The following is a 21719-nucleotide window of genomic DNA, read 5'->3' on the forward strand; positions in this document are numbered from 1 at the left end:
GTATAGTATAGTATAGTATAGTATAGTATGTATAGTATAGTATAGTATAGTGTAGTGTAGTGTAGTGTGTGTGTGTGTGTGTGTGTGTGGTGTGTGTGTGTGTGTGTGTGTGGTGTGTGTGTGTGTGTGTGTGTGTGTGTGTGTGTGTGTGTGTGTTGGTGTGTGTGTGTGTGTGGTGTGTGGTGTGTGGTTGGTGTGCATGGGTTGTGTGTGCATGGGTGTGTGTGTGCAGGGTGTGTGTGTGCATGGGTGTGTGTGTGCATGGGTGTGGTGTGCATGGGTGCTTGTGTGCATGGGTGTGTGGTGGTGTGTTGTGCATGGGTGTTGTGTGCATGTGGGTGGTGTGTGTGCATGGGTGTGTGTGCATGGTGTGTGTGTGTGTGCATGGGTGTGTGTGTGTGTGTGCATGGGTGTGTGTGTGGCATGGGTGTGTGTTGTGAATGCATGCACACGTGGCAGAAGTAGGCAAATTCAACAGCTTGTATCATTAGTGTTATAGAACTTATCACTTTTATGTACAGATTAATAACAACAAGGTATTTGTGTAAGGGACATGGTTGGACAGATTAGATAAGTGCCCACTTATTCCAGTAGTAGCAGGATCAAAGGGAGGGTTGACACACACACACACACACACACACACACACACACACACACACACACACACACACATACATACTGTGTGCTGTGGGTTATGATACTGTGTGTGGGGCAGGCCAGAACTGAAAGCGTATGAAAAGGCTGACACATACCGTTGCCTGGGTGTCAGCCTTTCTGGGCATGCTATGACTGGCTGTGTTTGGTGTTGACGTAACCTAATAATGATAGAACAGATGACTGACTACACAGAACCAGAGAGAGAGAGAGAGGTCGACAAAAACAGCTCAACTAAACGGTCCCTTACCACAAACCGCCCCATACCACACAGCCCATGACCACACACACAAACCACTTATCTCATCCGTGTGCTACCTGCACCCATTAAACCTCTAAAAGTTGAAGACTTTTACTACTATAGCCCATAGAAACGCATTCAATAATACATTCATAAATGGCAAAAAAGACAGTCCAAAAATCAATCATAAGTAATAAGGTTCTGACGTGTCTGTCATATATCGAGGAGGTATACTGTAAGAAAGCTTAGGAAATATAGTATATATATTTTTTCTACACATATTTAACCCCTTATTTTATGTTGGCACAAAACTACGTCCATACTTCCATTCATTTGTATGTGTTACCTTCAGACGAGTCTGTGACACTTGTGGGGGTAGTAGAGCAAAATGGAGAACACCATCTTTCCATAGAGTGTAGGCCTAACCGTTCGGACTCTACAGACGTTTTGTGAGAAGACTGATTTTCAGGATGTCTCATGGTCTGACAAACACCGCTGTAGCTCAGCCACCTTCCATTTCAGTTGCGGAAGGCCGACATAGGCGGATGCGACGGATTGAGACGCAGCTCATGCAAATGAAATTGATATCTCTAGCTTAAACTGCCGGATTTTGATGGGGATTTTTTTATTATGTTACTTAGATTAACGCACTGGTGGGTCAATAGACTCTTAAGGATTTAATAACACCCAACACAAGCCCCCTTCTATAAATCATCAAAGAAACACACTCACCCAGACACACAGAACATACACGTGAGCCAGGAGGTGAACACACTAATCAGCCTAGCTACTGGAAGCTACTGGAATACGTAGAAACTTATGGGGGTGTAGTGAGATACCCAATTGGCTGGGTGATTCTCTTCTCATCACTCATCTTGAAAAAATGTATACTAAAAAAGTAGAAATCAATCAAACCGCCATTATTAACACAACGGAAAAATCTAATTATTTATTATTGAAATAGCATGGGAAACCGAGGAAAAACAAATTGATACAATTTAAGGCCAAGTGGCAAACAGTAATGCAGGCACTAGAGATGGGGGTGTGAGCATCCGGGTCTGGGCAGATGAGATGTTGTCATTGTTTGTGTGTGTCTGTAAGTTGTTGTTCGTATGTATAAGTTCGTATCTGGAGTGAAATTAAATACTAAACAAAGAAAAATAAACTTCGCAAGGAACACACATGAACACACAAACACACACACAGACACACACACACACACACTCACACACAAACACAAACAAATACACACAGACGGGAGCATACTAAAACCTGTTAACGTCAACAAACTAAACAGAACAACCGCCTCTTAAATCCTCCAATTAAAAGAGGCCAGACTCAACAACAGTAATCTTCTCTGTGCTACTAAATGCCATGTCTTGTGTACTAACACAGTATTATCAGCTAATAACTTATTTAGTCTACACAGAGCTACAGTCTATCAGCACTCTCTAGCAAGACACCTCTGGCTAACAGGAAACACCTGGTAAAAAAAAGCCATGTTGCTATGCTATACAAAAGGTTTTCCTTCAGTAGATTGTTCAAAAGCTTTCCTATAATACGTACCATGTGCTCCTTATGGACCCTGTTGTGTTGTAGCCTCTTCTCTAATGTCCCAGTGATATCCCTAGTGCTCCAAACCACTGTCAAAAACACTGTGAGATCTCAACTCCTCTCCTGGGCGCAGTCTCACACTCACTGTTTTTTTTTCTCTCACTCACTCCCTCAGTCCCTCCCTCCTTCTCTGTCTCTCTCTTTTCTTTCCAAGCAGGCTCTGCCAGATAGCCAGCCTGTCTGTCTTCCTGCTTCTGGCATGCCAAAGCGGTGCATCAGGCATTGGGCCTAACAGAACATCTCCATGCTAGGCATAATAGGGAAGCCCTACAGAGTAGCCAAACACAACAGCAAGCCGCCAAACACAGTGGCCCTAGTAACCCCACAAAGCAGCCGTAGTAGAATGGGAGACTGCTAGAAACAGTATTAGAGAATCTCAACAGATAAAGACAGAACGCAGCCCGTGACCTCAAGTCTAACAGCCATAGAGACTACGTGATGGGGTTGATTCATATATCTCACTCAGTCTKGGATGGCTCAGGAAGTCCTCCAGACAGGACCATGAAGACAAGGAGAGAACCGTAACTAATCAGGGCTTTGCCACCCAATCTCAGAAGACTGCCTCCACTTCCTATGAACACTAGCATTTTTCAACAGGCCATCATCCTGGACGCTCCAGATAAGACTAAGGCTGGCCTTAAGACCAGAGAACCAGGGATAGTGAGAAAGAATTATGGAAGAGAGAGAGAGAGAAAGAGATAGGGCGGCGGGATATACAGTTGAAGTTGGAATTTTACATACACCTTAGCCAAAAATACATTTAAAATCAGAATTTTCACAATTCCTGACATTTAATCAGAATAAAAAAATTCCCTGTCTTAGCTCAGTTAGGATCACCACTTTATTTTAAGAATGTGAAATGTCAGGAATATAGTAGAGAGAGAATGATTTATTCAGCTTTTATTTCTTTCATCACATTCCCAGTGGATCAGAAAGTTACATACACTCAATTAGTATTTTGTAGCATTGCCTTTAAATTGGTGTAACTGGTGTAACTGAGTCAGTTTGTAGGCCTCCTTGCTCGCACACTTTTTTCAGTTCTCCACAATTTATATAGGATTGAGGTCAAGGCTTTGTGATGCCACTCCAATACCTTGACTTTGTTGTCCTAACCATTTTGCCACAACTTTGGAAGCAATGCTTGTGGTCATTGTCCATTTGGAAGAAGCCATTTTCGACCAAGCTTTAACTCCTGACTGATGCTTGAGATGATGCTCAATATATCCACATAATTTTCCTCCTCATGATGCCATCCATTTGTAAAGTGCACAGATTCCTCCTGCAGCAAAACAATCACACAACACGATGCTGCCCCCCCGTGCTTCACGGTTGGATGGTGTTTTTCGGCTTGCAAGCTCCCCCTATCTCCAAACATAACAAGGGTCTTAGTGCCAAACCATTCATTTTGTTTCATCAGACCAAGACATTTCTCCAAAAAAATACATCTTTGTCCCCATGTACATTTGCAAGCCGTATAGTCTGGCTTTTTTATGGCAAATTTGGAGCAGTGGCTTCTTCCTTGCGAGCAGCCTTTCAGGTTATGTCGATATATACTCGTTTTACTGTGGATATAGATACTTTTGTTACCGTTCCTCCAGCATCTTCACAAGGTTCCTTTGCTGTTGTTCTGGGATTGATTTGCACTTTTCGCCACCAAAGTACATTCATCTCTAGGAACAGAACGCATCCCCTCTCCTGAGCGGTTATGACGGCTGCATGGTCCATGTTTATAATGCGTGCTATTGTTGTACAGATGAACGTGGTACTTTCAGGCGTTTGAAATTGCTCCCAAGATGAACCAGACTTTGGAGGTCTACAATGTTTTTCTGAGGTCTTGGCTGATTCTTGTTTTCCCATGATGTCAAGCAAAGAGCACTAGTTATAAGTAGGCCTGAAATACATCCACAGGTACAACCTCCAATGAACTGAAATGATGTCAATTAGCCTATCAAAGCTTCTAAAGCCATGACATCATTTTCTGGAATTTTCCAAACTGTTTAAAGGCACAGTCAACTTAGTGTATGTAAACTTCTGACCCACTGGAATTGTATACAGTGAATTAATAATGAAATCTTGTGGTAAACAATTGGGAAATTACTTGTGTCATGCACAAAGTAGATGTTCTAAACCGACTTGCCAAAACTATAGTTTGTTAACAAGAAATGTGTGGAGTGGTTGAAAAACGAGTTTTAATGACTCCAACCTAAGTGTATGTAAACTTCCAACTTCAACTGTATCTTCCACAAGGGCACAGGAAACAGACGTTTTGTTGAGGTCCTTTGTACTTTTTCTGCTCTGACCGACCTCTTTCCTCTCTTCCTTGGGAGACATACTTCTATGTGTTCCCTGTTACCACAGCTGACCCAAGATTACACTAACTAACCCCTGGTTCTTCATACATGTGTTGATTCAGTCTGGTCCCATGCTGACACCAAATCATCCTTAACACATACTGACATCCCCCATTAGTTGAAGTTTTACACAAGCAAGTTCCAAGTGTTTAAGGTAGCTATATACAAGTAAATGAGTAAATATCAGGAACAAATGGAAAAAAATATGATATTTGTTGATTGGAACAAAAAGTGGAGCCATGCTAGTGGAGCCACAACTCTTTCCCCCTGGTTATCAGTGCCTCTTCATACATTTTCCTAAACTGTCCAGTCATGCAAATGTGGCAAAGAGGCACGCCTGATCTGGGCTCTGCCCTGAGGGCCATTCCTCACCTCTTCCTGTGTAAACACAGGCAGCGCTGAGCTGGGGACAAAGCCTCCCTCTCTCTCAAATCTCCCAAGGTTTACAATGGCTGAGGGCTGGGAGAAGAGCGCTCATTATCTGAGATCTGTTATAGCCTGAGATCTGTTTGTGCTGTCTTCCTAACTGCTATGGTCATTATCACCACCAGGACTTGGCAAGACAAGTTTCAAATTTTAATATCACATTCACAAGTATAGTGAAATGCTTTTCTTAAAAACGCAAAGCCCAACAATGCAATAATCAACAAAAATGGATCACTAGAACAAAACACATGAGAAATAAGAATAAGCTATATGAAATACACAATAAAGTAAGTAAGTAAGCATACTATATACAGGAAATATTTAAAAAGTCAGTTCCAGTACCATATTTACAATGTGCAGGGATACTGGATCGATAGATATGTTTTGGGGTAAGGTGACTAGGCAACAGAATATAAGATAAACAGAGTAGCAGCAGCTTGCATGTGAGTGGGTGTGCAGGTGTGTAGAGTCAGTATGTTTTATTTATTTTATTTATTTCACCTTTATTTAACCAGGTAGGCCAGTTGAGAACAAGTTCTCATTTACAACTGCGAACTGACCAAGATAAAGGAAAGCAGTGCGACAAAACCAACAACACAGAGTTACACATAAACAAACATGCAGTCAATAACACAATAGAAACATCAATGTACAGTGTGTGCAATGTAGAAGATTAAGGCCTATTTATTGCCTTTCCTCCCTAGAGGCGAAATAATTACAATTTAGCATAAACACTGGAGTGATAGATGTGCAGATGATGATGTGCAAGTAGAGATACTGGGGTGCAAAAGAGTAAGAAGATAAATAACAATATGGGGATGAGGTAGTTGGGTATGCTATTTACAGATTGGCTGTGTACAGGTACAGTGATCGGTAAGCTGCTCTGACAGCTGACGCTTAAAGTTAGAGAGGGAGATATAAGACTCCAGCTTCAGTGATTTTTGCAATTCGTTCCAGTCATTGGCAGCAGAGAACTGGAAGGAAAGGCGGCCAAAGGAAGTGTTGGCTTTGGGGATGACCAGTGAAATATACCTGTTGGAGCGCGTGCTACGGGAGGGTGTTGCTATGGTAACCAATGAGCTGAGATAAGTCGGGGCTTTACCTAGCAAAGACTTATAGATGACCTGAGCCAGAGGGTTTGGCAACGAATTGGAAGCGAGGACCAGTCAACGAGAACATACAGGTTGCAGTGGTGGGCAGTATATGGGGCTTTGGTGACAAAACGGATGGCACTGTGATAGACTACATCCAGTTTGCTAAGTAGACTGTTGGAGGCTATTTTGTAAATGACATCGCCGAAGTCAAGGATCGGTAGGATGGTCAGTTTTACGAGGGTATGTTTGGCAGCATGAGTGAAGGAGGCTTTGTTGTGAAATAGGAAGCCGATTCTAGATTTAATTTTGGATTGGAGATGCTTAATGTGAGTCTGGAAGGAGAGTTTACAATCTAACCAGACACCTAAGTATTTGTAGTTGTCCACATATTCCAGTCAGAACTGTCCAGAGTAGTGATGCTAGTCAGGCAGGCGGGAGGGTGCGGGCAGCAATCAGTTGAAGAGCATGCATTAGTTTTACTAGCATTTAAAAGCAGTTGGAGGCCACAGGAGGAGTGTTGTATGGCATTGAAGCTCGTTTGGAGGTTTATTAACACAGTGTCCAATGAAGGGCCAGATGTATACAGAATGGTGTCGTCTGCGTAGAGGTGGATCAGAGAATCTCCAGCAACAAGAGCGACATCATTGATATATTCAGTGAAAAGAGTCGTCCCGAGAATTGAACCCTGTGGCACCCCCATAGAGACTGCCAGAGGTCCGGACAACATGCCCTCCGATTTGACACACTGAACTCTATCTGAGAAGTAGTTGGTGAACCAGGCGAGGCAGTCATTTGAGAAGACAAGGCTATTGGGTCTGCCGATAAGAATGCGCTGATTGACAGAGTCGAAAGCCTTGGCCAGGTCGATGAAGATGGCTGCACAGTACTGTCTTTTATTGATGGCGGTTATGATATCGTTTAGGACTTTGATGCCAAACTTTTCAACCTCCTGAGGGTGAAGAGGCACTGTCGCGCCTTCTTCACGACTGTGCATGTGTGTTTGGACCATTTTAAGTTTTTAGGGATTTGGCACCGAGGAGTCTACCTTCTCCACTGCCACCACGTCAATGTGGATGGGGGCGTGCTCGCCCCCCCCTCCCCGTTTCCTGTAGTCCACGATCAGCTTCTTGGTCTTGCTGACCACACTGCCAGGTCACTGACCTCCTCCCTGTAGGCTGACTCATCATCGCCGGTTATTAGGCCTACCACCGTCGTGTCATCAGCCAACTTGATAATGGTGTTGGAGACGAGCGTGGCCACAAAGTCGTGGGTGAACAGGGAGTACAGCAGGGGACTAAACACCCCACCCCCCACCTGTGGGCCCCTGTGTTAAGGGTCAGCGTGGTGAAGGTGATGTTGCCTACCCTCACCACCTGGGGTCGGCCCGTCAGGAAGTCCAGGATCCAGTTGCAGAGGGAGGTGTTCAGACCCAGAGTCCTAAGCTTGGTGACAAGCTTGGAGTGGATAATCGTGTTGATCACTGAGCTGTAGTCAATGAACAGCATTCTCACATAGGTATTTTTCTTATCTAGGTGGGTGAGGGCAGTGTGGATAGCAATGGATCTGTTGTGGCGGTATGCAAATTGGAGTGGGTCTAGGGTGGCTGAGATGGTGGAGTTAATGTGTGCTATAACCAGCCTCTCGAAGCACTTCATTATTACAGAAGTGAGGGCTACAGGGCAGTAATCATTGTTGCATGAAGCCTTGGAATTCTTAGGAACAGGGATGATTGTGGTCATCTTAAAACATGTGGGGATTACAGACTGGGACAGGGACAGGTTGAAAATGACTGAATATGCCTGCCAGCTGTTCTGCACATGCTCTGAGAACGCGCCCTGGAATACCGTCAGGGCCTGCGGCCTTGTTGGTGTTGACCTGATTAAAGACCCTTCTCACGTCGGCCTCGGAGTGCGAGATCACCCAAAACAAAACAGATATGGGACCAGGCTAGCTCTTTTAGCACATCGGATCCCAAATGTACCCAACAGACTGTCAGCCGACTGGTGCCACTTTTAGTGTGATGAGGCATGGGTGAATACATTCCTGCACTGTGAGTCATATAGCGAATGGAAAGGAGCCCTGGCTAAATGAATGGCCATTGTTGCCAGGACACTTTCATAGGGAGGGAAAGACTTTATGGAGTGAATTGACAATTGCATTTTAGGAGCTGTGGTAGTATGGTCCACACAGATGCTAAAGTAGAGAATGGCTTGTATTCTAACATATTCAATTAAAACAGGTCGGCAGACTTACAGGAACAGTCAAAACATTGTTGTTCTGCAAGAATACACATTTGCATTCATGGACTCAACACATTTTTGGGGACAAAACAATGTTGTCAATCCTTTGCATAACAACATACATCCACATGCTCTCTTGCTGTGAGCGGAGAATAATGTTATTTTCAATGAGACGCAACATTAGCCTACCTCAGTGTCCCGGACACAGCACCACATGTGCTGCTCTTCACTGGTCTGATCCTACTATCTCTGTCTGCCTTTCCCTATAAGTCCACCTGTTGAATCCAGGACCTGCAAGTTCAGCCACGTAAGTTCCTGTCTCGTAGTCTGTATCGGCGATCCTACGCTGTCCAGTGTTACGTGTCTGTGTGTGTGAGAGCACTCATGTCCATGCGTGTGTGAGAGAGTGCTTACGTCCATGTGTGTGTGTGCGTGTGCGTGGTATGTGGGGAGGCAGGACCGTGTGTATAAATAGCGTAGCGGGGGGGGGGGGGGGGGGGGTAGGGGGTGTACTGTAGCTGGCATGGGGCAATGAAAACACTACAACCTATCTACTAACTCTATATCTCTTTCATTTTATCTCTTTCCTTCTATGCCTTTCCTTTTATTTCTTTACTTCTATCTCTTTACTTCTGTCTTTCCTTTTATTTCTTTCCTTTAATCTCTTTTCTTCTATATCAATACTACTTTACTTCTATGGCTTTCCTTTTATTTATTTCCTTTAATCTCTTTACTTCTATGTCTTTACTTCTATGTCTTTACTTCTATGTCTTTACTTATGTCTTTGTCTTTACTTCTGTCTTTCCTTTTATCTCTTTACGTCTATGTCTTTACTTCCATGTCTTTACTTCCATGTCTTTACTTCCATGTCTTTACTTCCATGTCTTTACTTCCATGTCTTTACTTCTATGTCTTTACTTCCATGTCTTTACTTCTATGTCTTTACTTCTATGTCTTTACTTCCATGTCTTTACTTCCATGTGTTTACTTCCATGTCTTTACTTCCATGTCTTTACTTCCATGTCTTTACTTCTATGTGTTTACTTCCATGTCTTTACTTCCATGTCTTTACTTCCATGTCTTTATTTCTATGTCTTTACTTCTATGTCTTTATTTCTATGTCTTTACTTCTATGTCTTTAATGCTGTCTTTTTATTTATTTACTTATATGTCTTTCCTTCTATCTCTATCTCGGAACCCACTCTTTCTTTCTGTGTCACTATTTCAGTCTCTTACTAAACTCAGCAAAAAAGGAAATGTCATCTCACTGTCAACTGTGTTCATTTTCAGCAAACTTATCATGTGTAAATATTTGTATGAACATAACAAGATTCAACAACTGAGACATAACCTGAACAAGTTCCACAGACATGTGACTAACAGAAATGGAATAATGTGTCTCTGAACAAAGGGGGGGATCAAAAGTAACAGTCAGTATCTGGTGTGGCCACCAGCTGCATTAAGTACTGCAGTGCATCTCCTCCTCATGGACTGCACCACATTTGCCAGTTCTTGCTGTGAGATGTTACCCCACTCTTCCACCAAGGCACCTGCAAGTTCTCTGACATTTCTGGGGGGAATGGCCCTAGCCCTTACCCTCCGATCCAACAGGTCCCAGACGTGCTCAATGGGATTGAGATCTGAGCTCTTCGCTGGCCATGGCAGAACACTGACATTCCTGTCTTGCAGGAAATCACGCACAGAACGAGCAGTACGGCTGGTGGCATTGTCTTGCTGGAGGGTCATGTCAGGAAGAGCCTGCAGGAAGGGTACCACATGAGGGAGGAGGATGTCTTTCCTGTAACGCACAGCGTTGAGATTGCCTGCAATGACAATAAGCTCAGTCCGATGATGCTGTGACACCAGACCATGAAGGACTCTCTACCTCCAAATCGATCCTGCTCCAGAGTACAGGCCTCGGTGTAACGCTCATTCCTTCGAAGATAAATGCGAATCCAACCATCCCCCTTGGTGAGACAAAGCCGCGACTCGTCAGTGAAGAGCACTTTTTGACAGTCCTGTCTGGTCCAGCGACAGTGGGTTTGTGCCCATAGGCGACGTTGTTGCCGGTGATGTCTGATGAGGACCTGCCTTACAATAGGCCTACAAGCCCTCAGTCCAGCCTCTCTCAGCCTATTGCGGACAGTCTGAGCACTGATGGAGGGATTGTGCGTTCCTGGTGTAACTCGGGCAGTTGTTGTTGCCATCCTGTACCTGTCCCGCAGGTGTGATGTTCGGATGTACCGATCCTGTGCAGGTGTTTTTACACATGGTCTGCCACTGCGAGGACGAGCAGCTGTCCGTCCTGTCTCCCTGTAGTGCTGTCTTAGATGTCTCACAGTATGGACATTGCAATTTATTGCCCTGGCCACATCTGCAGTCCTCATGGCTCCTTGCAGCATGCCTAAGGCACGTTCACGCAGATGAGCAGGGACCCTGGGCATCTTTCTTTTGGTGTTTTTCAGTGTCAGAGAAAGGCCTCTTTAGTGTCCAAAGTTTTCATAACTGTGACCTTAATTGCCTACCGTCTGTAAGCTGTTAGTGTCTTAACGACCGTTCCACAGGTGCATGTTCATTAATGATTTATGGTTCATTGAATAAGCATGGGAAACAGTGTTTAAACCCTTTACACACAAGATCTGTGAAGTTATTTGGAGTTTTACGAATTAGCTTTGAAAGACAGGGTCCTGAAAAAGGGACATTTCTTTTTTTGCTGAGTTTATCTCTAGCCTTAATCTTAGCCTCTCTAAGCCACTGCAGAATCTCTCATCTTGCAGTCATAATTTGTAGATTTACATAATTAGTCTATCTCTTGCTCTCCCTCCCTAATTTTCTCAGAATCTCTCATACACACATACCACTCCTCCTTCTCCCCCTCTTGGCTGATCTTACACATTTAAATGGTCTCCCACTGGGCCCAGACAATTTCAACGTCTAGTGTTCATTTACATTTGGTTGAGTTGTCAACTAACGTGAATTCAACGTGAAACTTCACGTCACTTCCTGTTGAATGCGGAACAAAGAAGAGCTTGGTTTTGTTTGTTTGGAAAGATTGTTGTTTGAAAGTGTATTGGAAAGTTCTTGGTAGCTAGCTTCTTAGTTTGGATCCCGCGACGCAGTTGGCATCAGTTGCTGGGACTGCTTGTTTCTTTCCAGTGATCCTGCCGACCAAAGACAGGTCTGAGGATGTCACGACTTCCGCCAAAGTTGGTGCCTCTCCTTGTTCGGGCGGCGTTCGGCGGTCGACGTCACCGGCTTTCTTTCTTTTTCCATTTGTTTTGTCTGTATTGTACACACCTGGTTCCCATTACGTTTTAATTATTTCCCTATTTAACCCTCTGGAGCCATCACGGTTTTGTTTGTGTTTATTGTTGTCAGTTGTCTCGTTTATTGTGATTCTGGATTTTCGTTCTCCTTGTTGGAAGATTATTTTTGAGTAAAGTTACTATTATTACTCATCTCTGTGTCCTGCGCCTGACTCCGCCTTACCCACATCACCTAGACTCTGACAGAGGAGCTATTTGGCATCACAGCTAGCCTAGCTGCTAGCTAGCTGCTTATCAAGCTAGTAGGGTTTTCTTGAAAGCAGCCCACGACGCGGTTAGTGGCTGGGACCGCGGATTYTCCCGGGTTTGTGGCTGTCTAGATCCCTGCTGTTTGTTGTTTTCAATCTTCCCCGTGACCTGCCCTGTCTGGAACTGCGGGGATTAACAGTGTAACCTACATTGCTAGCTACCATGACAAAGACCAAAGCCAGCGGGAGTACCGTTGAGGACAGTGGTGTCTATCACACGTGAAGTATGTTTTCAATGAACAAAAAGAGACCTACAAGCAGTTGTTATAACAACAAGAAAATTGCTTCAAGTATTTTGTCCAAATGCTTGTGGATTCTACTAATAAAAGAATGGACGACCTGACCAGAGAGGTCCAGGACCTGAAGAACAGTTTGCAGTTCTCCCAGGGTCAGCTCGATGAGTTGAAACAGGAGAACGGCAAGATGACAGCAATCTGTAAGTCATTGAGAGAGGACATTAGTTCTGTGTGTGAATCCATGATAACAATGATATATAAATCAGAGGGACAATCAAGGTGGAACAACATGGTTGTGGACGGAATTGCAGAATCTCCACATGAGACCTGGACAGAGTCTTAGGACAAAGTGAGGGAACTGATCTCTGAAAAATTGAAGATCGACCACAGGAATATTGAGGTGGAGAGCGCTCACAGGACTGGAAAACCCTCCACCTGCCTAAGTGATAGGCCCAGGCTGATAGTGGTCAAGTTCCTGAGGTTCAAAGACAAAGTAGCTGTTCTGGAAAGAGCCAAGAACTTGAGAGGAACCTATATCTTCCTCAACGAGGACTATCCTGAAGCTGTGCGCCAGAAGAGGAAGAACTGATCCCAGCCATGAAAGCTGCCAGAGCGCATGGGGACATTGCTTACATCCGCTATGACAGGCTCATTGTCCACCCTCCATCCCAGAAGCCTGGAAGGGATGAGAGAGCCAAGCCTATGGGTTCGTAGCTTCAAACCCGCAGCACACACCAATTGATTAATGGACTGCTGAATGTATATATTTTTCTCTTGCTTTGTTTGCTCTTTTCAATATTATGTCTATCTCTGATAAGCTACCCAGGAAAGGGCTGAAAATAGCCCATATTTATATATGTAGCCTTAGAAATAAGGTTCATGAAATCAATAACTTGCTAACATGAGAAAACATTCATAAATTAGCCAGATACAGTTGAAGTCGGAAGTTTACATTCACTTAGGTTGGAGCCATTAAAACTTGTTTGTTTTTCAACCACTCCACAAATTTCTTGTTAGCAAACTATAGTTTTGGTAAGTCGGTTAGTACATCTACTTTGTGCATGACACAAGTAATTTTTCCATCAATTGTTTACAGACAGATTATTTCACTTATAATTCACTGTATCACAATTCCAGTGGGTCAGAAGTTTACATACACTAAGTTGACTGTACCTTTAAACAGCTTGGAAAATGGCTTTAGAAGCTTCTGATAGGCTAATTGACATCATTTGAGTCAATTGGAGGTGTATCTGTGGATGTATTTCAAGGCCTACCTTCGAACTCAGTGCCTCTTTGCTTGACATCATGGGAAAATCAAAAGAAATCAGCCAAGACCTCAGAAAAATGTGTTGATGTATATATTCAGAGCCATATCCCTGTAATGCTTAGTGAAGATCTTATATTAGTGTTATTGAAGTGTAGTGGTTGCAGGTTCACTTGGCACATCTAAAGCATTTTCTTTTGGGGTGTTGCTATAGTCCACCAATTGCTAACAGTGTCTAAATAATATGTGTGAAATGCATGAAATGTATGCGATGTAAACAAAGAGGTCTACTTTCTTGGGGACCTGAATATTGACTGGTTTTCATCAAGCTGTCCGCTCAAGAGGAAGCTTCTTACAGTAACCAGTGCCTGTAATCTGGTTCAGGTTATTAATCAACCAACCAGAGTGTTTACAAACACTACAGGAACAAGATCATCCACATGTATCGATCACATTTTTACTAATGCTGTTGAACTTTGTTCTAAAGCTGTATCCTTACCCATTGGATGAAGTGATCACAATATAGTGGCAATTTCCAGGAAAGACAAAGTTCCAACAGCTGGGACTAAAATAATGTGTAAGAGATCATACAAAAGATTTTGCTGTGACTCTTATGTGGATGATGTTAAAAATATTTGTTGGTCTGATGTGATTAATGAGGAGCATCCAGACGTGCACTTGATGAAATTATGAAATTGCTTCTTCCAATTATTGGACTGTTAGAACTGTTAAGGCTCCATGGATTGATGAGGAATTGAAAAACTGTATGGTTGAAAGAGATGGGGGAAAAGTTCTTGGCCGTTCTTGGCCGCACATCTGACTGGCTTACATACTGCAAATTGAGAAATTATGTGACTAAACTCAACAAAAAGAAGAAGAAACTGTATTATGGAGCCAAGATCACTGATATAAAGAATGATGGAAGAAAGACCCTCTACTCTTTTCTATTTTTACCAATGACCTGCCACAGGCATTAAACAAAGCATGTGTGTCCATGTATGATTCAACCATATACACATCAGCAACCACAGCTAATGAAGTCACTGAAACCCTTAACAAAGAGTTGCAGACTGTTTTGGAATGGGTGGCAAGTAATAAACTGGTCCTGAACATCTTTAAAACTAAGAGCATTGTATTTGGTATCATTCCTTAAGTTATAGACCTCAGCTGAATCTGGTAATGAATGGTGTGGCTGTTGGACAAGTTGAGGAGACTAAATTACTTGCCATTACTTTAGATTGTAAACTGTCATGGTCAAAACATATAGATTCAATGGTTGTAAAGATGGAGAGAGGTCTAGCCGTAATAAAGAGATGCTCTGCTTTTTTGACACCACACTCCAAAAAGCAAGTTCTTCAGGCTCTAGCTTTGTCTAATCTCTATTGTTGTCCAGTCATGTGGTCCAGTGCTGCAAGGAAAGACCTAGTTAAGCTGCAGCTGGACCAGAACAGAGCGGCACATTTTGCACTTAATTGTAATCAGAGGGCTGATATAAATACTATGCATGCCAGTCTCTCTTGTCTAAGAGTTGAGGAGAGACTGACATCATCACTTCTTATTTTTATAAGAAACATTAATGTGTTGAAAATCCCAAATTGTTTGCATAGTCAACTTACACACAGCTCTGAAACACACACTTATCCCACCAGACATGCCACCAGGGGTCTTTTCACAGTCCCCAAATCCAGAACAAATTCAAGAAAGTATACAGTATTATATAGAGCCCTAATTACTTCCTTCCATCTCATATTGCTCAAATGAACAGCAAACCTGGTTTCAAAAAACAGATAAAGCAACAGCTCGCGGCACAACACCTCTCCCCTATTTGACCTATATAGTTTGTGTGTATGCATTGATATATAGGCTACGTTTTTATGTAGTTCTGTCTTTGAGCTGTTCTTGTCTGTTGATGTTCTGTATTATGTCATTCTGTATTGTGTTTCGTGTGGACCCCAGGAAGAGTAGCTACTGCTTTTGCAACAGCTAATGGGGATCCTAATAAAATACCAAATCAACAAAAAATGGCATGTTATTGAATTTATGTTAAATATTTGGTGGAAAAAATATGAAATTCCCAACGTCATCACATTCAATGTCTTGTTGAAATTACGTGGAAACAATGTTGATTCAATTAGTTTTCGCCCACTGGGCTGTGTTTGCAAAGAGGGCTTGGTAGATAGGAGCAGCTTAGACTGGTCCATGATAGACATAGACTGGTGGGCCAGGACACATACTGTATATAACAAAATAGTATCCTCCTATTCTGTTTTTGACAGTGTCCAACTCCTGAATAGCATAATCTGCACAAACCTGCTGGGTGTGCAGTATACGTACATATATATTCTGCCATTTTGGTACAAAGTAAAAACACATAACACCTAAACATAGGCCGGGGTATAGTGAGGGGGGTATGGCTGGAGGCCAAGGACACGAGCTGGGACATGGAATGGAGAGGATCACGTCAAGAGTTGACTACAGACCAATAGGGTTTGGGGGTGGGTAGGTCTCAGAACCCAAAGCGTACAACAACAGTCCTAAATGCAGGTCTGTGAGAGAATACATTTATGGTAAAAAGTGATCGCTCATTTTCCATTGGCAGAGCAAACTGTCTCTATAAAAACACCAGATTAAATGTTTTTGTGTATGTACTAGTCCTGACAAAATACTGACAGAAACTCTCCCCGTGAASCTGCTACTGCCAACTGGAAGGGTGGAGACAGAGCGGAACTACAAAAGCCTGCTTTCAGCTTCCAGCAAAGGCCTTCACTGCTATGAAATATGCCCTATCATAAGCATGTTACTGTCCAAAAGAAACAAAGACCCAAATTCAATCTGACACAGATAAAGGGAGACGGTACTGCTGGTTCACTTAGGATGTTTATATTGCATTGGATGAGTTAACCAGGTTCTGCATTGGAAGAGTTAACCATGTTCTGCATTGGAAGGTTAACCAGGTTCTTGCATTGGAAGAGTTACCAGGTTCTGCATTGGATGAGTTAACCAGGTTCTGCATTGGATGAGTTAACCAGGTTCTGCATTGGATGGTTAACCAGGTTCTGCATTGGATGAGTTAACCAGGTTCTGCATTGGATGAGTTAACCAGGTTCTGCATTGGATGAGTTAACCAGGTTCTGCATTGGATGAGTTAACCAGGTTCTGCATTGGATGAGTTAACCAGGTTCTGCATTGGATGAGTTACCAGGTCTGCATTGGGAGTTACCGGTTCTGCTTGGAGAGTTAACCATGTTCTGCATTGGAAGAGTTAACCATGTTCTGCATTGAAGATTTAACCATGTCTGCATTGGATGAGTTAACCAGGTTCTGCATTGGAAGAGTTAACCAAGTTCTGCATTGGAGGAGTTACCATGTTTTGCATTGGAAGAGTTAACCATGTTCTGCATTGGAAGAGTTCACATGTTCTGCATTGGAAGGTTAACAGGTTCTGCATTGGAAGAGTTAACATGTTCTGCATTGGAAGAGTTAACCAGGTTCTGCATTGGAAGAGTTAACCAAGTTCTGCATTGGAGGAGTTAACCATGTTCTGCATTGGAAGAGTTAACCAAGTTCTGCATTGGAAGAGTTAACCAAGTTTTGCATTGGAAGAGTTACCAAGTCTGCATTGGAAAGTTACCAAGTTCTGCATTGGAGAGTTAACCATGTTCTTTAACCATGTTAAAAGTTAAATGAGCAACAAGCTGCTCCAATTGTGGACATTTTCAGTGGATATTGAGGGAAACATCATCTGTCCTGAAATTATAGTAAGCAATGCGCAGGAACGTCTTCTCTTGAATAGCCAACTGTTATGCCATGTCACGATCAGCTAAGGACTGGTCCAGAGTACATGGAATCTGAGGAGTCCAAGATGATCACCCTCTCTAAGTCAAATGCAAACTAACCAAACTAACCTGGGTACTTTAACCTTTCAGAGGGGACTGTACAGGGATACCATTACATAGACTCTTGCTTTCCCTTTATTCACACAACACACACAAATGTATTTATTTTATTTCTATTTCACCTTTATTTAACCAGGTAGGCCAGTTGGAACAAGTTATCATTTACAACTGCGACCTGGCCAAGATAAAGCAAAGCAGTGCGACAAAACAACAACACAGAGTTACACATAAACAAACATACAGTCAATAACACAATAGAAAAATCAATGTACAGTGTGTGTAAATGTAGAAGATTAGGAGGAAAGGCAATAAATAGGCCTTAGAGGCGAAATAATTACAATTTAGCAAAAACATGGAGTGATGATGTGCAGATGATTTGCAAGTAGAGATACTGAGGAGCAAAAGAGCAAGAAGATAAATAACAATATGGGGATGAGGTAGTTGGGTGTGCTATTTACAGATTGGCTGTGTACAGGTACAGTGATCGGTAAGCTGCTCTGACAGCTGACGCTTAAAGTTAGAGAGGGAGATATAAGTCTAAAGCTTCAGTGATTTTTGCAATTCGTTCCAGTTATGGCAGCAGAGAACTGGAAGGAAAGGCGGCCAAAGGAAGTGTTGGCTTTGGGGATGACCAGTGAAATATACCTGCTGGAGCGCGTGCTATGGGAGGGTGTTTGCTATGGTGACAATGAGCTGAGAAAAGGCGAGCCTTTACCTGGCAAAGACTTATAGATGACCTGGAGCCAGTGGGTTTGGCAATGAATATGTAGCGAGGGCCAGTCAACGAGAGATACAGGTCGCAGTGGTGGGTAGTATATTGGGCTTTGGTGACAACGGATGGCACTGTGATAGACTACATCCAGTTTACTGAGTAGAGTGTTGGAGGCTATTTGTGTAAATGACATTGCGAAGTCAAGGATCGGTAGGATAGTCAGTTTTAAGAGGGTATTTTGGCAGCATGAGTGAGGAGATTTGTTGCGAAATAGGAAGCCGATTCTAGTTTAATTTTGGATTGGAGATGCTTAATATGAGTCTGGAAGGAGAGTTTACAGTCTAACCAGACACCTAAGTATTTGTAGTTGTCCACATATTCTAAGTCAGAACTGTCCAGAGTAGTGATGCTAATCGGGCAGGTGGAAGGGTGCGGGCAGCAATCGGTTGAAGAGCATGCATTTAGTTTTACTAGCATTTAAAGCAGTTGGAGGCCACGGAAGGAGAGATGTATGGCATTGAAGCTCATCTGGAGGTTTATTAACACAGTTGTCACAGAAGGCCAGAAGTAACAGAATGGTGTCGCCTGCGTAGAGGTGGATCAGAGAACCACCAGCAGCAAGAGCAACATCATTGATATATACAGAGAAAAGTGTCGGCCCGAGAATTGAACCCTGTGGCACCCCCATAGAGACTGCCAGAGGTGGACAACAGGCTCCGATTTGACACACTGAACTCTATCTGAGAAGTAGTTGGTGACCAGGCGAGGCAGTCATTGGAGAAGCCAAGGCTATTGAGTCTGCCGATAAGAATGCGTGATTGGACAGAGTCGAAAGCCTTGGCCAGGTCGATGAAGATGGCTGCACAGTAATGTCTTTTATCGATGGCGGTTATGATATCGTTTAGGACCTTGAGCGTAGCTGAGGTGCACCCACGACCAGCTCGGAAACCAGATTGCATAGCGGCGAAGGTACAGTGGGATTCTAAATGGTCGGTGGTCTGTTTGTTAACTTGGCTTTCGAATATTTTAGAAAGGCAGGGCAGGATGAATATAGGTCTATAACAGTTTGGGTCTAGAGTGTCTCCCCCTTTGAAGAGGGGGATGACCGCGACAGCTTTTCAATCTTCGGCGATCTCAGACGATACAAAAGAGAGGTTGAATAGGCTAGTAATAGGGTTTGCAACAATTTCGGCAGATAATTTTAGAATGAGAAGGTCCAGATTGTCTAGCCCAGCTGATTTGTAGGGATCCAGATTTTGCATCTCTTTCAGAACATCAGCTGTCTGGATTTGGGTGAAGGAGAAGCAGGGGGGGGGGCTTGGGCAAGTTGCTACAGGATGTGCAGAGCTGTTGGCCAGGGTAGGGGTAGCCAGGTGGAAAGCATGGCCAGCCGTAGAAAAATGCTTATTGAAATGATCGATTGTTGTAGATTTATCGGTGGTGACAGTGTTTCCTATCCTCAGTGCAATATTCAGCTTGGAGGAGGTGCTCTTATTCTCCATGGACTTTATAGTGTCCCAAAACGTTTTGGAATTAGTGCTACAGGATGCAAATTTCTGTTTGAAAAAGCTAGCCTTAGCTTTCCTAACTGACTGAATATATTGGTTCCTGACTTCCCTGAAAAGTTGCATATCGCGTGGGCTCTTCGATGCTAATGCAGAATGCCACGGAATGTTTTTGTGCTGGTCAAGGGCAGTCAAGTCTGGGGTGAACCAAGGGCTATATCTGTTCTTAGTTCTACATTTTTGAAAGGGGCATGCTTATTTAAGATGGTGAGGAAAGCACTTTTAAAGAGCAACCAGGCATCCTCTACTGACGGGATGAGGTCAATATCTTTCCAGGATACCCGGGCCAGGTCGATTAGAAAGGCCTGCTCGCTGAAGTGTTTTAAGTGAACATTTGACAGTGATGAGGGGTGGTCGTTTGACCACAGACCCATTACGGACACAGGCAATGAGGCAGTGATCGCTGAGATCCTGGTTGAAGACAGAGGTGTATTTAGAGGGCAAGTTGGTCAGGATGATATCTAAGAGGGTGCCCATGGTTACGGATTTAGGGTTACAGTTACAGTTAAGTCATTTAGCTGACGCTCTTATCCAGAGCGACTTACAAATTGGAAAGTTCATACATATTCATCCTGGTCCCCCCGTGGGGAATGAACCCACAACCCTGGCGTTGCAAGCGCCATGCTCTACCAACTGAGCCACACGGGACCGGGTTGTACCTGGTAGGTTCCTTGATAATTTGTGTGAGATTGAGGGCATCTAGCTTAGATTGTAGGACTTAGATTGTAGGACGTCCGGGGTGTTAAGCATATTCCAGTTTCGGTCACTTAACAGTACGAACTCTGAAGATAGATGGGGGCAATCAATTCACATATGGTGTCCAGGGCACAGCTGGGGGCTGAGAGGGTCTATAACAAGTGGCAACGTTGAGAGACTTGTTTCTGGAAAGGTGGATTTTTAAAAGTAGAAGCTCGAATTGTTTGGGCACAGACCTGGATAGTATGACAGAACTCTGCAGGCTATCTCTGCAGTAGATTGCAACTCTTCCCCCGTTGGCAGTTCTATCTTGTCGGAAAATGTTTTGGGGATGGAAATTTCAGGATTTTTGGTGGCCTTCCTAAGCCAGGATTCAGACATGGCTAGGACATCAGGGTTGGCGGAGTGTGCTAAAGCAGTGAATAAAACAAACMTAGGGAGGAGGCTTCTGATGTTAACATGCATGAAACCAAGGCTTTTACGGTTACAGAAGTCAACAAATGAGAGCGCCTGGAGAACGGGAGCAGTGCTGGGGGCTGCAAGGCCTGGGTTAACCTCTACATCACCAGAGGAACAGAGGAGGAGTAGGATAAGGGTACGGCTAAAGCCTATAAGAACAGGTCGTCTAGTGCGTTCGGAAAAGAGAGTAAAAGGAGCAGATTTCTGGGCGTGGAAGAATAGATTCAAGGCATAATGTACAGACAAGGGTATGGTAGGATGTGAGTACAGTGGAGGTAAACCTAGGCATTTTGTGAGACAGGTTTGTGAGAGAGGTTGTCTCTAGAGGCACCAGTTAAGCCAGGTGATGTCACTGCATGTGTGTGTGGGGGGGGGGGACAAAAGGGGAATGGGAGCGGCACAACTCTCATGATTGTAGACCAAGGTAAACCCAACTCTCATGATTGTAGACCAAGGTAAACCCAACTCTCATGATTGTAGACCAAGGTAAACCCAACTCTCATGATTGTAGACCAAGGTAAACCCAACTCTCATGATTGTAGACCAAGGTAAACCCAACTCTCATGATTGTAGACCAAGGTAAACCCAATTGACGCCTACAAGAGGGAGTTGACCTCCACAGCCTAAGGCATATTGGGCAGGGCTGGGGGCTCTACAGTGAAATAATATAATAATCACTAACCAAAACAGCAATAGA

The 21719-nt window shown here is 43.5% G+C and overlaps 1 protein-coding gene across 3 annotated transcripts in view; it reads right to left on the reverse strand.

Moving 5' to 3' along the window:
- LOC111949379 (kinase suppressor of Ras 1-like) overlaps positions 1–21719 on the reverse strand; it is a 59091-nt gene that overhangs the window by 19297 nt on the left and 18075 nt on the right. The window contains exon 1 of one of the 3 annotated variants that reach the window (XM_023966485.3): positions 8810–9033. The exons of 1 other annotated variant lie outside the window; for it this stretch is intronic. In XM_023966485.3, coding sequence (XP_023822253.1) covers positions 8810–8836 — 27 coding nt within the window. In that variant the 5' untranslated portion in view covers positions 8837–9033. Of the gene's footprint in view, positions 1–2461; positions 2593–8809; positions 9034–21719 lie in introns of those variants that run through there. One more of the 3 variants, XM_023966486.2, reaches the window with a different exon arrangement.

Source organism: Salvelinus sp. IW2-2015, linkage group LG22, assembly GCF_002910315.2.
Source record: "Salvelinus sp. IW2-2015 linkage group LG22, ASM291031v2, whole genome shotgun sequence".
In the NCBI taxonomy this organism is placed as follows: Eukaryota; Metazoa; Chordata; class Actinopteri; order Salmoniformes; family Salmonidae; genus Salvelinus; species Salvelinus sp. IW2-2015.